The 13,999-nt window shown below is 43.3% G+C and overlaps 1 protein-coding gene across 4 annotated transcripts in view; it reads right to left on the bottom strand.

Annotated features, from left to right (window-relative positions):
• OSMR (oncostatin M receptor) overlaps positions 1-12,448 on the bottom strand; it is a 357,084-nt gene extending 344,636 nt beyond the window's left edge. For 2 of the 4 annotated variants that reach the window (XM_085631123.1, XM_085631125.1), the window contains exon 1: positions 12,062-12,448. In XM_085631123.1, the coding sequence (XP_085487249.1) occupies positions 12,062-12,089 (28 nt within the window). In that variant the 5' untranslated portion in view covers positions 12,090-12,448. The remainder of the gene's footprint in view (positions 1-12,061) is intronic. The other 2 variants (XM_085631126.1, XM_085631128.1) reach the window with 2 other exon arrangements.
• Positions 12,449-13,999: the final 1,551 nt, after the last annotated feature.

Below are 13,999 nucleotides of genomic sequence, written 5' to 3'. Positions count from 1 at the left end.
CTACATCGGCATCAAAGGGGAAGCATTCAGATAAAACACCTCCTTTCTCATTGGAAGAGCCCAGAGAATCCTCCTACCTCCTGTCACCTCTGAACCTAAAGATATCACCTCTGGTGTCCGCCAAGGATCATTCCTCAACCCCACGCTTTTCAACACATGTATGTCCCCGCTAGCAAAAATTGTCAGATCCCACAGTCTGAACATCATCTCCGACAACACCAAACTCATCCCCTCACTCACTGACGACCCCACTCTGCGCAGATCTTCAAGTGGGTACCCCTGCAAAAGGACGCACAGTGAGCCAGGCTCTCATCACCATCTGACTGGAATACAGCAACGCCTTCTACGTAGGAATTGCCACACACCTACAAAGACTTCCGACCATACAGAACGCCACAGCCAGACTCATTCTCAAACTTTCCCAACGATTCCCCCATCAAACCACATCTCATGCAATCCCACATGCTCCCCGTACAGAAGAGATGCCAATTCATGCTGCTAACCCACGCTCACAAAGCTCTACAAACCCAAGGACCCGCCTACATTAACCACCGTCTTAATTTCCCCCAACATTCGAGAAGACTGCACTCCATATCCCTATCACTTGCCCACACTCCTCGCATCAACCTAAGCAAAAAGGAGACAATCCTTCTTTTGCATAGCAGCAAAGACCTGGAACAGCCCCCCATGCATTTCCGGACCATCACCTCACGTCCGGGCCCTCAAGATATGGCTATTCGACTAAGCCGCCAAGACCTTCAAGTATCTGGAAACCTTTGCAGGTGATTAGCCCCGCTTTATAAACCCTATTTGATTTGATTGATTGTTCAGAAATCAATCAGTGTTTTTGGCATTAATGTAAGAGCATGAATGAAGGGCTTGACAGGGACCCATTTCAATGTCTGTTTTATTGCCATATGACAGAGCTGGATTTCTAGAATTATGCAACCATAAACATCTAGCATGCTACAGCGTCTAACTGTCCAAACAATCAAAACATGTACAGAGTGAGGATAACACATTCTAAACTATTGCACATATCAATCAAACTAAATCAGGACCTTAACAAGCATCTAGTATGCATGCCATATTTTAGGCATTCAGACTCATAGTATTAAGTGTTTTATTGACATTTTCTGGTATTCCAAAAATCAGGACACTATATGCAAATATTTCTCCCTTTGCGCTTGACTCCCTTAAAAGCTGAGGATATTTGGATCAACTTTGCCAGGGAGCCAAAGCCCTGCATGACTTCAGGCTACTAAGCCATGGAACAAATGCAGTAGCTCCACTTCTAAAGGGGTCAGTGACCTGCAGCCACTGCCTGGGATGTCACAGTGGGGGAGGTCAGTGTGATCAGGCATCTCAGCACAATATACTTAATACAAGTTTAGCACTGACACTTACTATTACAGATGATAAATTGCCGAATCTCACATACCACGTTCGCATCCAATCCTATCCTGAAACCAATGGGAAAAGGTGGGTTCTATGCTTGTGAATGAGTTCTGGCCTCATGCAGAGATGTCGCCTACAATGCCTGACACCGTGATGCCAGCAGCATCACTGGCCTACAGTGGACACCACCAAAGACTCCCAGGGTACTGAAAGGCTTTAGAAAGGTAAGCCCTGCGTCGTGCAACACAATGCAGAAAGTTGTTAGAGCTCATGTGAAAGGTGTGGCTACAACCAAATGGCACAGTCAGCAAAGACATGATTTTTTTACTTTTTTATTTTATGCAATTGTATATAATGTATTTATAGCACATAGCACTTTTATGGCCAGAAAACCGAGATAAAGTCTTTGATTTAGGAGCACTACACTAGGGGTATCAACTTCCACACAATGCTGTGTTGGCTACTTTTCAACTCATGTACTATAACCAATTTCATTGGTTATCTCAAAAAAGCAAGCATACTAATTCTATCACACTGGGTTATGTTTTTTATCAAGAATCTAGCTCATTGTGGAGATATTCTGCAGACAGGCTTGTGCTTTATTTATTGAGTACAAAATATCTTAGCTTATGAAAGAAGCCTGCCACATAATTTCTATGGTCAACTAATCCTTTGTCATTACTCTGCTGTGCTCCTCTTTCCTCTCTCAATCCATCACTTTTCTATAGTGGAATATACTATTCATCAGTGTCCACAAATGGCATAATCCCAATTCAATTACTTTCTCTCACATAGTACTTGAATGTGAAATTATACCAACATTAGATGTCGTGCACCAATAATTAGATACATGTTAAACTCTCTCCTCTCAATGTTCTGTATGTGTTTTGAGATAGATTTGAATGAAGTGTGCCATGCGAAAAAAAAACCTTTTTTATTGACTTTACTTTTTTCTTGCCTGCCTTTAATCCTTTTCGGTCTTTCACTTGGCACTGCACTGTTTCACCAACACAGAGGATTGTTGGATGAAACAATAACAGTTATAGATTAACTCTTTTCTCACCCCTACATAAAAGGCCATTACTCTGAATTCACAATATCTCTTACAAAAAAACAACCCAAACAAAACAGCATTTCTAACAGTTACTTTTTTTATACATTTCTTTAACTAAGGTGGAGGTTTTACACGTTAGATTTAAATAATTCCCTTCATGCTTGGGGACCTCTCTGTGATTTATATTTTTCGTGGAAGGGTGTGGGTTTTTGAAAGAGACCGCATGTGATCATGCGAACAAAGACTTTTGCAATTCTGATTGTACATCTGCTGACTTTCAAGGGCTCTTGCTAAATAATGATGTTTACATTTGCGGCACGTCAGAAATGAGTGCAGAACACCACTCAGCCACAATCCTATTTATCTACATCCTAGGTCTGGTGCAGCCATCTGCTAGATCTGAAAGCCGTAGGTTGGTCTTTCCCCCAACTTTTTGCCGGCCTCCCTTTATTTTTCTGTATTCGTTTTTGATGGTTTTAGGACTATGAGCACTTTATCACTACTAACCAGTGCTAAAGTGCCTGTGCTCTCTCCCTTATGTTATGATTGTCTTACACCTATTTGATATTTTTAATTTACCTGTAGGTCCCTTATCAGGTGGTAAACCATATACCCAGGGCCTGTAAATGAAATACTACTAGTGGGTCTGCAGCACTGATTGTGCCTCCCACACAAGTAGCCTTTCAAATCTGTCTCACGTCTGCCATTGCATGGCCTGTGAGTGCAGTTTACTGCCACCTCTACTTGGCATTTAAACAATTTCCAATCCCTAAACTCCTCTTTTATTACATATAAGTCACCCCTAAGGAAAGGCCTTGGTAACCTACAGGGCAGGGTACTATTTACGTAACAGGTAGGACTTGTACTTTATATTTTAAATGTTCTGGTAGTGACAAACAGCCTACATCATCATCATCATCATAGTCTTTATTCAAATTAAAAAATAATTCATGCAAGACACAAACATGTACATAAAACAGAATTATGAAAAATCCCATTCACTGGAAATATATAAAATCTTTCAATAAATAATTAAAATTTGCAGTTTAAGAAAAGAATTAAACATTAAAGCAGACTTAGGATGGAATACAATACAGCTACATGATAAAAACAATAGGTGGAGCAAAACATTTTGGCAAACAACATCAATAGTTGTTGGGGCCCTACGAATGTGCCTCCTCAATGCCCCGAATGGCGTTACATCTTAGAGACCAGGCCCAGCCCAAGTATTTGGCTAGAGCAATTGAGTGGACAGGTAAAGTGCTTGTGCATAAGACTCTAATAGCTACAGCAGAGCTCCTTGTGCCCAGTAATTTACATAAAGGTGAAAGCCAGGATCGTCTGGGGTTAGCGTATACGGGGCAAACAAAGAAGAAGTGGGCAATGGTTTCTTCTTTAGCACCACAGACAGGGCATTTACCTGCGCTTACACCAAACCACCCACTAGTTAGAGCCCTAAGTGGGAGGGAGCCTGCTCTGAGTTGGAAATAGAGTTTCCTGTCTCTTGGTATGGTGATCAAATCCCAGTAAGGTTCAAACAAAGGGGTAGCCTTTACCTCTAAAAATCGGCTGGTCATCGAGGGAGAAATAGAATCACTCCACACCCTATAGTTTACCCGTTCCCAGTAGAGCGTTTTCAGGAGCTTTTTTGCAGGAAACAGAGCAGCAACTGGGTCGTTCCATAGTCCCTCCATTCCCAGATCTTTCAAGGATTCTCGGAGGTTCCTGAGCCACCCGATCTTATGGAACTTGTCGGCCTGCATTATGTCCATGATACCCATTGCATAAGGCCGTAACTCCGGTGTAATCCATAATCTCCTCCAGTATAAGACCGGACGGAGTTTGGCCAAGTCCTTAATGGCCTTCCTGCCTAGGTCATAACGCAATGGGACCAGAGGCGTGCTTTGTGGGAGGCCAATTATGCCACGGAAAAATTTGTTTTCGACAGCTGTCAAAGATGATAGTGCGTCGAAACCCCAAAGCTCTGCCCCATACAGGACTGAGCTTAGGGCCTTTGCCTCATAGATTTGAAGAACGGGTTTAACCGGCTTAGTAAGGTTTTTTTTATGCTCGTTAACCAGCGTTCCCGTGATCTGGGTAAGTTTCAACGTGGCCAGTTCCAGATGTCTGTTCCACTTATTATTTTGAGACACGTGTATGCCCAAATAGGCAAAGTTTTTTACCTCCTCAAGGATTTGGCCATTCATTATGAGCTTGCCTATTCTGTAACTTGGGTGCGGGTTGAATGTCATAAGTTTAGTCTTGGACACATTGACCTCCAAGCCATGGTCTTTACAAAAAACTTCGAAAATTGACAGAGCCCTTTGCATGCCACCCGGAGTTTTGGATACTATAAGAGTATCGTCAGCGAACATCAATATTGGAGTAGAAGCTCCGGCCACCTTGGGAGCATCAGTGTTGACTTGAAGTATGTAATCAACTACTCCATTGATGTACAGGGAAAAAAGTGTGGGTGCCATGGCACAACCTTGGCGCACGCCTCGCTCAACAGGAAACTCGGGGGTTGTGTCCCCCGGGCCTCCCCATTGTATTTTTGCAAAGTTAGGCTCGTGGAGCCTCCTGATTAAGGTCAATAGTTCCAAGGGGAGCCCAAGCTTTTCAAGGACCCTCCAGAGTTGCTCACGGGGGACGAGGTCAAAGGCAGCTCTTAAATCCACAAAGGTGACATAGAGAATGCCTTTGCCTAACGTAACAACCTTCCAGAGCAATTGTTGGAATCGAAACACTCGGTCGATAGTGCTGGTAAATTTGCGGAAACCAGCTTGGAAGCTGGAAAGGATCCGATTGTCTTCTATCCAAGTGAGTACCTCATTCAGTACCATCCTCCCAATGACTTTTTGGATTGTGTCAATTAGGCTGATGGGCCTGTAATTACCTGGGAGGGTTTTATCACCCTTTTTATATATTGGAATTATAATAGCACCCCCCCAGGATTTGGGCACTGGGGCTCCTACAGCCACAGCATTCGCTATTTGGGCGATATACTTGCTCCAGGAGGTCTTGTTATTAAGAAAAAGGTCGGATGGAACACCATCTAAGCCTGGGGCCCGCCCAGCGGCAACACAGGCCAAGGCAGCTAGAACATCCTTGGGGCTAAAGGGACCAGACGAATAAAAAACATATGTAGTTAGCCCCGAGTTTCTGTAAAGAGGGTCGCATACATATTGAGGTTTGGAGTATCCCAGCCAATCTTCTTGGGTAACATAGTTGGAAGGATTTTCAGGCGAGCCACCTCTGTTCCACTTTAACACATTCCAGAACAGTCTAGTGTCTCGGGCATGGCAAGCCTCCTTCAAGTCAAGCCAGTATGATTCATCCCATCTTTTTTTTGCTTGGGCGAGGCACTTCTTGTAAGAGGATCTGGCTAGTTGGATATATATCTTGTTCCCGCTAGAGAGGGCTTGTGCCAAAATTACTCTAGCACGCTTACATTCTTTGTTGTACCACCTCAATCGCTTACACGATGGCTTGCTACCCTTTCTTGATTGCTTGATAAAAAAAACATGTAGCCTACATCATTTTTCACTACTGTGAGGCCTACTCCTCTCATAGGCTAGCATTGGGAATTTCTTAATACACTTTTAAATTGTAATTCCTGATCAGAGAGGAGTGGCATATTCATGTTTCATATGTTTAGAATGGTCTTGATAAATCCCTGTTACTGGTGAAGTTGGAATTAACATTACTGTTTTAGAAATGCCACTTTTAGAAGGTGGACAGTCCTCTGCTGTTAGCTCGTTTGTGCCTTACAGCCTGTCTCCAATACACATCTGGGTTGGGTGACAAATACACTTTGTATATTTCTTCTAGACAGCCACAAACACAGGAAGGTTAGGGTCATCTGAAATTCTGAGCACTTATCTGCATTTATCTTCATTCTGATTGGTCCTCCTGGGCAGGGAGGAATTGGAGGGGCTGACACTTACACTTCAATAGGTGGTGTCCTGTCAACACACAAAGCAGGGTTAGCTTGGCAGACAGGACTGTGCTGGAAGGGATTGTGTGCAATTCAGAGGCTAGCCTTTCATGTCACTTTACTTCAAGGGTACTTTTGGGTATAAATACTGGGTCCCTGACCCACACAAATCAGACACTTCTGGATCTACAACTGGACTCTATTAGAAGAACTACTGTGCTGCTCAAAGGACTGAACTGGACTGCTGGCCTGATTTTCTGCTTGCTACCCTGCTGCCTGTTGCTCACTGACTCTGCTGAAGGAGAGCTGGACTCTGTTTCCTTCCGAGTGAACTCCATGGGCTTGTTGGCTTGCCTCCTGTTGCTTGAGACTCAGGGAAATCAAAGTCTCTATCTCTGCTCCTTTTCCTGGCTCACTGGAAGCACCCCTGGCACTTGCCACATGGATTTTGACGCATCGCTTGTCTGCGTGTAGCAGAACAAGCGCATTGACTCGGTTGCGGGAGAAAAATTGGTGCATCGCTTGAAAACCAGTGCTTTGCCTCCAGAGATCGACACATGGGACAGCCTATAGCTAGGGGTGGGCGGAATTTGTGAAATCCACTTTCGCAAATTATCGCGAAAATGTTAAAAATTATCGCAAACACGCGGAAATATCGCGAAGATGCAGAAGTTTTTTTCCCGCATGTTCGCGAGATTTTCTGCATGGTTGAGGCTCGCCAATTTACCCATGCGGTTGCTCGCGGGTGCGGCCATCTTGTTTTCAGTTGTCTCGTGGTGCATGATCGCGAGAAGAAAGACGTGATCGCGCGACGCATTACGTCACTGCGGGCGTGAACTGTCGCGAGACAGCGCAAATGGCTAAAAACAATACAACATCTCATGGAGAACGCGACCGGATCAAGAAAACTTGTCGGTGAACGCAGGGATTCAGGTAAGATGATCGCGCGCGGGCGAGAATGTATTATTTTACAGCGCGAGCAAGAACCAAATTATCGCAAAGCTGCGGAATGCGGAAATTTTGACATTTTTGCGCTTTCCGCGGAACGCGAAAATGTCAAATAATCGCAATTTCCGCGAACGGAACGAAATTTTAGCCCAGGCCTACCTATAGCTGCTGCTTCATGAGATCGAAGCATCCCCTTGACTGTGTGGCATAAACGGGTGCATCGTTCAATGCCACTCGACTGCGACACCCGTCTTCGGAACTCAAGCATCACCTTCACTACGTGGAGAAGATCGACTCGTCTTGCTGCTTGCTACCAGGAAAGGTACTTTGTTCACTGTTGCCTGCATGGGTCCTGTAGCCTGCTGGTGCTCCATCACGGTCAGCACGAACTTTGACTTTGCCCCAGTCCAGTGCGACCTAAAGTAATCTTTTAAGTGCTCCTTGTTTCTAAGCATTTTACTGCATTTATTTCTTCAAAATTCAATATCTCAACTTCTACACACTGGATTTTTGCCGTTTTGCTCTTAATTTACTCAGATAAATATTCTCTATTTTTCTAAACTGTCGTGGAGTCTTTTTGTGGTGTTTTTACTGTGTTACTGTATTCCACAAGTAAATTACACATCACCTTCTAAGTTAAGACTGCCTGATCTGTGCCAAGCTACCATAGGGTGAGCACAGGATAATGTAGGATTGTGTTGTGAATTACCCTGACTAGGATTGAGGTCCCTACTTGGACAGGGTGCATACCTCTGCCAACTAAAGACCCAATTTCTAACACCAACCTTTTATGAATAATATGAAGAGAGCAGGATTTGGGTAACTCCCCTTAAGCCATTGCTTTGGTATAATGTAAATCATAACTTAGATCAGCCCCCACACTTATTGCTGTCTCACCATTATGCATTATGGATGTATTATTCTGCCTCTAATGGATTCTGATCCTATTGCAATTCATGAGGTACATTGTTAGGTTGAGCATTCGAGACCTCTTGTATATACTTTAGTATATACTTATATGTGTATGTACTTTGTGGGCTCTGGAGATCAGCCGTAGGACTTGTCTGCTTCCGCTTAGGGACTTTTTTTTCTGTTCAACTGCCTCTATTTAACTTTCTTGATAGAAAACGACCAATACAGGTCAGTTAAATACCAGAATTGCTTTCTGCTTGTCCAACTGCCTTTATTTAACAGTCTTGATAAAAAATGACAAGTAGAGGTCAGTAAAATACCAGAATTGCTTTCTGCGGAGGGACTTTTTTCTGGCAACTGCCTCTATTTAACTTTCTTGATAGAAAACGACCAGCAGAGGTCAGTAAAATACCAGAATCACTTTAGCATTCTCTAGATTCCAGTCTATACAAATTGTCTTCCACTAGCACCCATAGACAGCACTATTTTTTTCAAATCTTGTATTTTCAGTGATATGACCACCGAAGGCCCTGATTTTATGTTAAAAACAGAGCTTTGGACTATACCATTTCCCGCTGAAAGGCAATATTTCTCTCTATGTGTTCCCATACCTGGCGTGTCACGCAGTTTGGTGCTCACTTTCCCTCCATGTTAAAGAACAGTAGATGTTTCAGCACCCAGGCTAATGTGCTGCATAGCTAAATACATATAACGTCCCAAAGGCGAGACCGATTGCATTGCAAATACTTGTTTTTAGCTTGAGATGGGAACTATTTGTTGAATGCAAAACCATCCTTAAAAGAAAGATTTTCCCTCTAAAATCAACATTTTCTGCTACATAACCAACTGCTTAATGATGTATGATGTAAACAAGTATCTAAATGATATGTAATTCAGGTCTTAGTTTTAAAGACAGTCTTGATAATTGTTCAAGCAAGCCTTTCTTATTTTAATGGCAGGCCTGGATTTTCTGCATAGTTTACACAAACAATTAAAGAGGCAGCATTTACTGCGTGAGGCAAAGGACATAACATAACATTTCATATCTGGACCTTTAAGTGTATACATTCTGGGTCAGTAGCATTCCACATTGGGATAAGGGAAGGAAAAGAGAGGCAATCGTTTGTTTACATACCACCTAGAGATACTGCAGCAAGACTTTTAAGTGGAGGCGCAAACACTTGTGGACATTGCACTGCGTCTTTAGTAATAACTTTACATATTGTGTGAAAGAACACTAATTAAATTTAATTTTACTCTCAAATGCATATGCAAAAAATAGTGGCGGTATTAAATCGAGTGCGGGAAGACACTTTAATTAGAAAAAAAGCGTAAGATTCCTCAACACAGATTGCAAGCGTGTGAAAATGTGAAATTACTTCCTGGAGTTGGAATATACAAAGGAAATGGAGATGTTGTTTAGAAAAGTCTTAAAGAATGTTGGTGTTGATTGTGGAGCAGTGGCGGCTCCCCCATTGGGGCGTGGGGATGTCGCCCTACTGCTTTCTCGCAGACAGAAACTACCATTTTATGTTTCTGCTTCTCGCACTGCGAGAAAGCAGAAGTGCCTGGAGTGCCTGGTTGGGGGCGGGTGGGTGGGCTGTCCTGCTCGAGGGCAGGGGGGAGTGGCTTTGCCCACTGTTGTGGGTACTGACTGTTTGGTCGGCCCCAGGGCCGAACAAAGCAGTCATGCGCACTCCCCCTTTTTCTCTATGTAGGCTGCTGCATGCAGCCTACAAAGCAGTCAAATCAAATATCCACCTGTTGTGATTGGTGGAGTTAACTTTTAGTTTGACGTTTGGAACAAAAGATGCTAACGCCATTACCGCAGGTCTAGTGGTATTTCTGTTATCAAAGAAATCTCAGTTCTCATGTGAACAGGACACACTACTTGAGTTTGGAAACCGAAATAACTACGCATACAAAGGAGATTATTGCTTTTAAATTGAAGCATTCATATAATTTGCATTAATCACCTTTTATTACTTATGATAGATATTGTTCTTGAGGCAGGAAAGTGAAACAAATGCTGAAAAGTGATGGATGAGCTGATTATATGAAGACGAAAAATTAAGTAACTCATTGCTTATGGATTAAAATCGAAGAATATTCTCAAAAACTAAGAGAATTAAGTATATACAACTTTGGATCAATTCCAAACACTTCATGCCTTCTTTACTTTTCATGGAATGTCCAAAAGACAGTACTGCTATCTAAAAAAACAACATCCTTACCTTGCTCAACTTCTCTGGACATACAATTCTGAAGCTCAATTACTTCTGCCTATGCTCTCAAAGGTCTTTTATGCTGCTTTCAGGGTTTTTGCCTGTATGTTCACCTTTAATTCCTATCTGGGACCATATCTATGGTACTCCAATTCCATTAGGTGGCATAACACAAAATGTTGGGGTGACCCTGTAGATTGTGATGAAAGGCCTCTGAGACACCTATATTTCATAGATATCCATAGGATGTATACTGCATTTGGGCCCCTGAATGTTAACCATCGCCCCCCCCCCCCCCGACGCTGGCAGGGACTGCAGGGGTCTGTATTACACCCTTGGTTCTACGGACACTTTTATGCTTCCAACAAAGTTATAAAGGGGATACCACTGTACTCTCATCACGTTTCCAAGCTATTTAGAGTTCATGGATCCCCAGTAAACGGGATGGCACCCATGTGCTCCCCATCCTGGCTACTACAATTAATGAACACAATTATTGGTTTAACAATTCAGTTTTTACTGACCTATTTCCACACATTAGCCCCCTTGATTTCTCCGCTGGTCCTCCCCCATCTATAGCGCCTCCTTTATTTTTTTTAAAAGAGTGAAATCATGGTACCTTTTCTCACATTTTGCATACATTTATAATTTGGGGGTATCTTTATGCTGTTCTGTACCTCTAATAAAAATACTAGAATAGAGATGATGAACTGGAGTTAGTAACACAGTACAATGGTTGACTTAACACAATTAAAAAACATACATTTGAAAACGAACTTCCACTGCAGAGTTACTCCTGACTCAGTAGAGAGAAATGATGAGCCAGTGTTGCCTGGGCTACAGATGAGCAGATGGTGTTGAGCACTTTCAATACCATGTTCACATAAAGTTCAAATCTAATAACCAAAGGACACGCCATCTGATATCGTGCAAGTAATTTTAATTACGTTTTTTCAAGGGTCTGTTGGAGAGAGAGCTTTCCCACTGGGTGAATAACACCTTTCTTAGCCAATGTATAGTTACCCCTAAGAGGCCATATCAATGACAGAAAGCAAGCTCCACAAAATACGTCTAACATAGCGGCACGTCCAAGAAATAGAAAAGTACATAGGAGGGAGGAGATGTGGCCTAAAGGACACAGCAGGCGATTTAGGAACTGGGAATCAGGCAAGAGTCCCGGCGTCGGATGAACATCCTGTGATTCTAGACAAATCACTTAACCTCTTAGGGGCAGATTTACAAGCCCCGTGCGCCACTTTTGCGTCACTTTTCCCATGTTCAAAAGTGGCGCAAGGGGCTTGTAAATCTGCCCCTTAGTGCTTAAACTAAATTTAAAACTGACCTTGTGTGACGCTCTAGTGCTCTTGAGCCAAATTCGCCCTATGTAAAAACTGCAACAAGAAAATACGGTTATTCTTACAGTACAACTTGTTGGCTGTGAGATGGCAGATACCTCCTCGTCTTCCATGATCTCACCAAGATGTACTTCAGAAAATACTTCTCAGATGAAAACATAGTCTGGCTAGTTATCACTGCCAGTGTAGCTTATAACAACACCGGAAACTCAGCCTGCCATGTACTACTCACTTCGGACAGCTGTTCCTGAAAACTGCATCCACCGTGATCAAACCTCAGAGGAGGGGGGCACCGCTGGCCACGGGCTTCCTCAGCACCAATGCTAGCTCCCGGGTCGTCGAACTCGGCCGGACTTGCAGGACCCGGAGACTAAAAGGTCAGAGGGCACGCGCCACACCTGCGAAGGCCCCCGAAGGCGCTTTAAATACTGTCGCTCGTCGTCCCATTCTGCGCGTCTGCTCAGGCTGCGCTGTGAGTGATTCAGTCAGAGAGCTCAGTGGGCTGGAGTTACTGGCAGCGAGGGATTTAGAAGACAGGGGTGGAGGGTGGGCGGACGGCGAGGTTTTCATATCCCAGCAGAAGTTTGTGAGTGTAGGCATAATAATATGTCAGCACCGCAGCTGAACTGGCGTAAAGCCAAAACAAACCCTCCGAGGGACTTGCGCGAACACGAGCACTTCTCGAGAAGGGTGCGACCCGTGCGCAGGTCTCCACAGCAGCCAAGTTAATAGTTGAGGATTTTCCGGCGTGGTCCTGTCTGTGGAATTCCCCACACGGGAATGCGAAAGGTGAAAGTGAACATTGCTACAGGCAAACCATTTTAGCTAACGACGTATTTTGTTTATCTTTCTAATGCGCTCTCACCTCTGTGGCTTGGTTTCAACAATGATGGCTGCCTGGAGTATTAATTAGCACTACTTCCATTTCATTAGTCTCTGTTCTGAACATTGCACCAGCCGACAACCTATTAAGCTAATTCGTTCACTGTTGCAACTCACACTGTAACTCAGGGTGAAAGTCCCGGTTACTTAATGGTAAACCTCATTACGCCGAGTCCAGCTCTTCCTCCTACCTCACAGATATGGTACCCTGGCCAGACCTGGAAAAGTACACCCAAGATGGCAGCCCTCTCTCAACATGACATAAGAGAGCAACTTATACAAGTCATGTCCTGCTGTACCCAAGCTAATATATATATTTTGTTTGTCATCTGCCCAGGTTAACAAAAGGTAATAATCCGTACTCTGGGGTCTCCCGAAATGTAGCACCGCCCAGAGACCTTTCGTTATTAGACCTAGGATAGATCACTCTACACCTTGCTTCCCATACTCCAACCATAGGTAGCCTTTTATCAACCAGACCCTCTCCGAGGCCACCACCGGAGTAATCAAGCAATATGGTATAAAGGCCTAATCATTGGACTATATATGTGCAACGGGGTTTACCCAGTTCTCATAGGGGAGCCAGAACTCATTACGCTTAAATTTAGAGGCTCTATTAGCAGAAATGTATATTTTATTGCAGCCATCCATTCTACTTTATTCGGGGGCATAGCTTTTATCCAATTTTTGCATATTTCCCTACGGGCAAGCACTATTAGATAAAATATCAGTTTTTTCATGCTTTGTGACAAGGATTCATAGTTATACGGGGGGCCAAAAAAGACAAGAGATTTGCTTACCTGGAGCGTCCCTCCAAGTATTAAGGATATCATGTTACTCACATCCAGCCAAAAACCTTGAACCTTCGGACAGCCCAAAAAAAAAAAAAAAAAAAAAAAAGGAATCAAAACAAACAATGATCTACCAAATTTGGGGATAGAGGGTAGGGGAACCAGCACTGCGATAAGGAAGACCCGGACTCAGAGTAATGAGGATTATCAGTAAGTAACCAGGATATTACCTCCTTCCTCTCACAGTTTTATTCAATACGTGAAAATAAGGCATTAAATGTCATGCACTGCTGACAAATAATGTGAACCAAAATTAATTGAAGATGAACCCTCAAGCTATAACCGATAACGCAACCTAAAGTTGAATATTGTAGACCAAGTGGCTGCGCAAAATATGTCTCTGAGAAAGGCCTCTTTAAATTCTAATCATGAAGGCGAAACCCATCTCGTGCATCTACCTTGAATTGATGAAGGCAGATCCTGACCTTCTATCTCAA

The sequence above is a fragment of the Triturus cristatus genome, chromosome 2_1, assembly GCF_964204655.1.
Source record: "Triturus cristatus chromosome 2_1, aTriCri1.1, whole genome shotgun sequence".
Lineage (NCBI taxonomy): Eukaryota > Metazoa > Chordata > Amphibia > Caudata > Salamandridae > Triturus > Triturus cristatus.
This window is presented reverse-complemented; position numbering and strand designations above follow the sequence as displayed.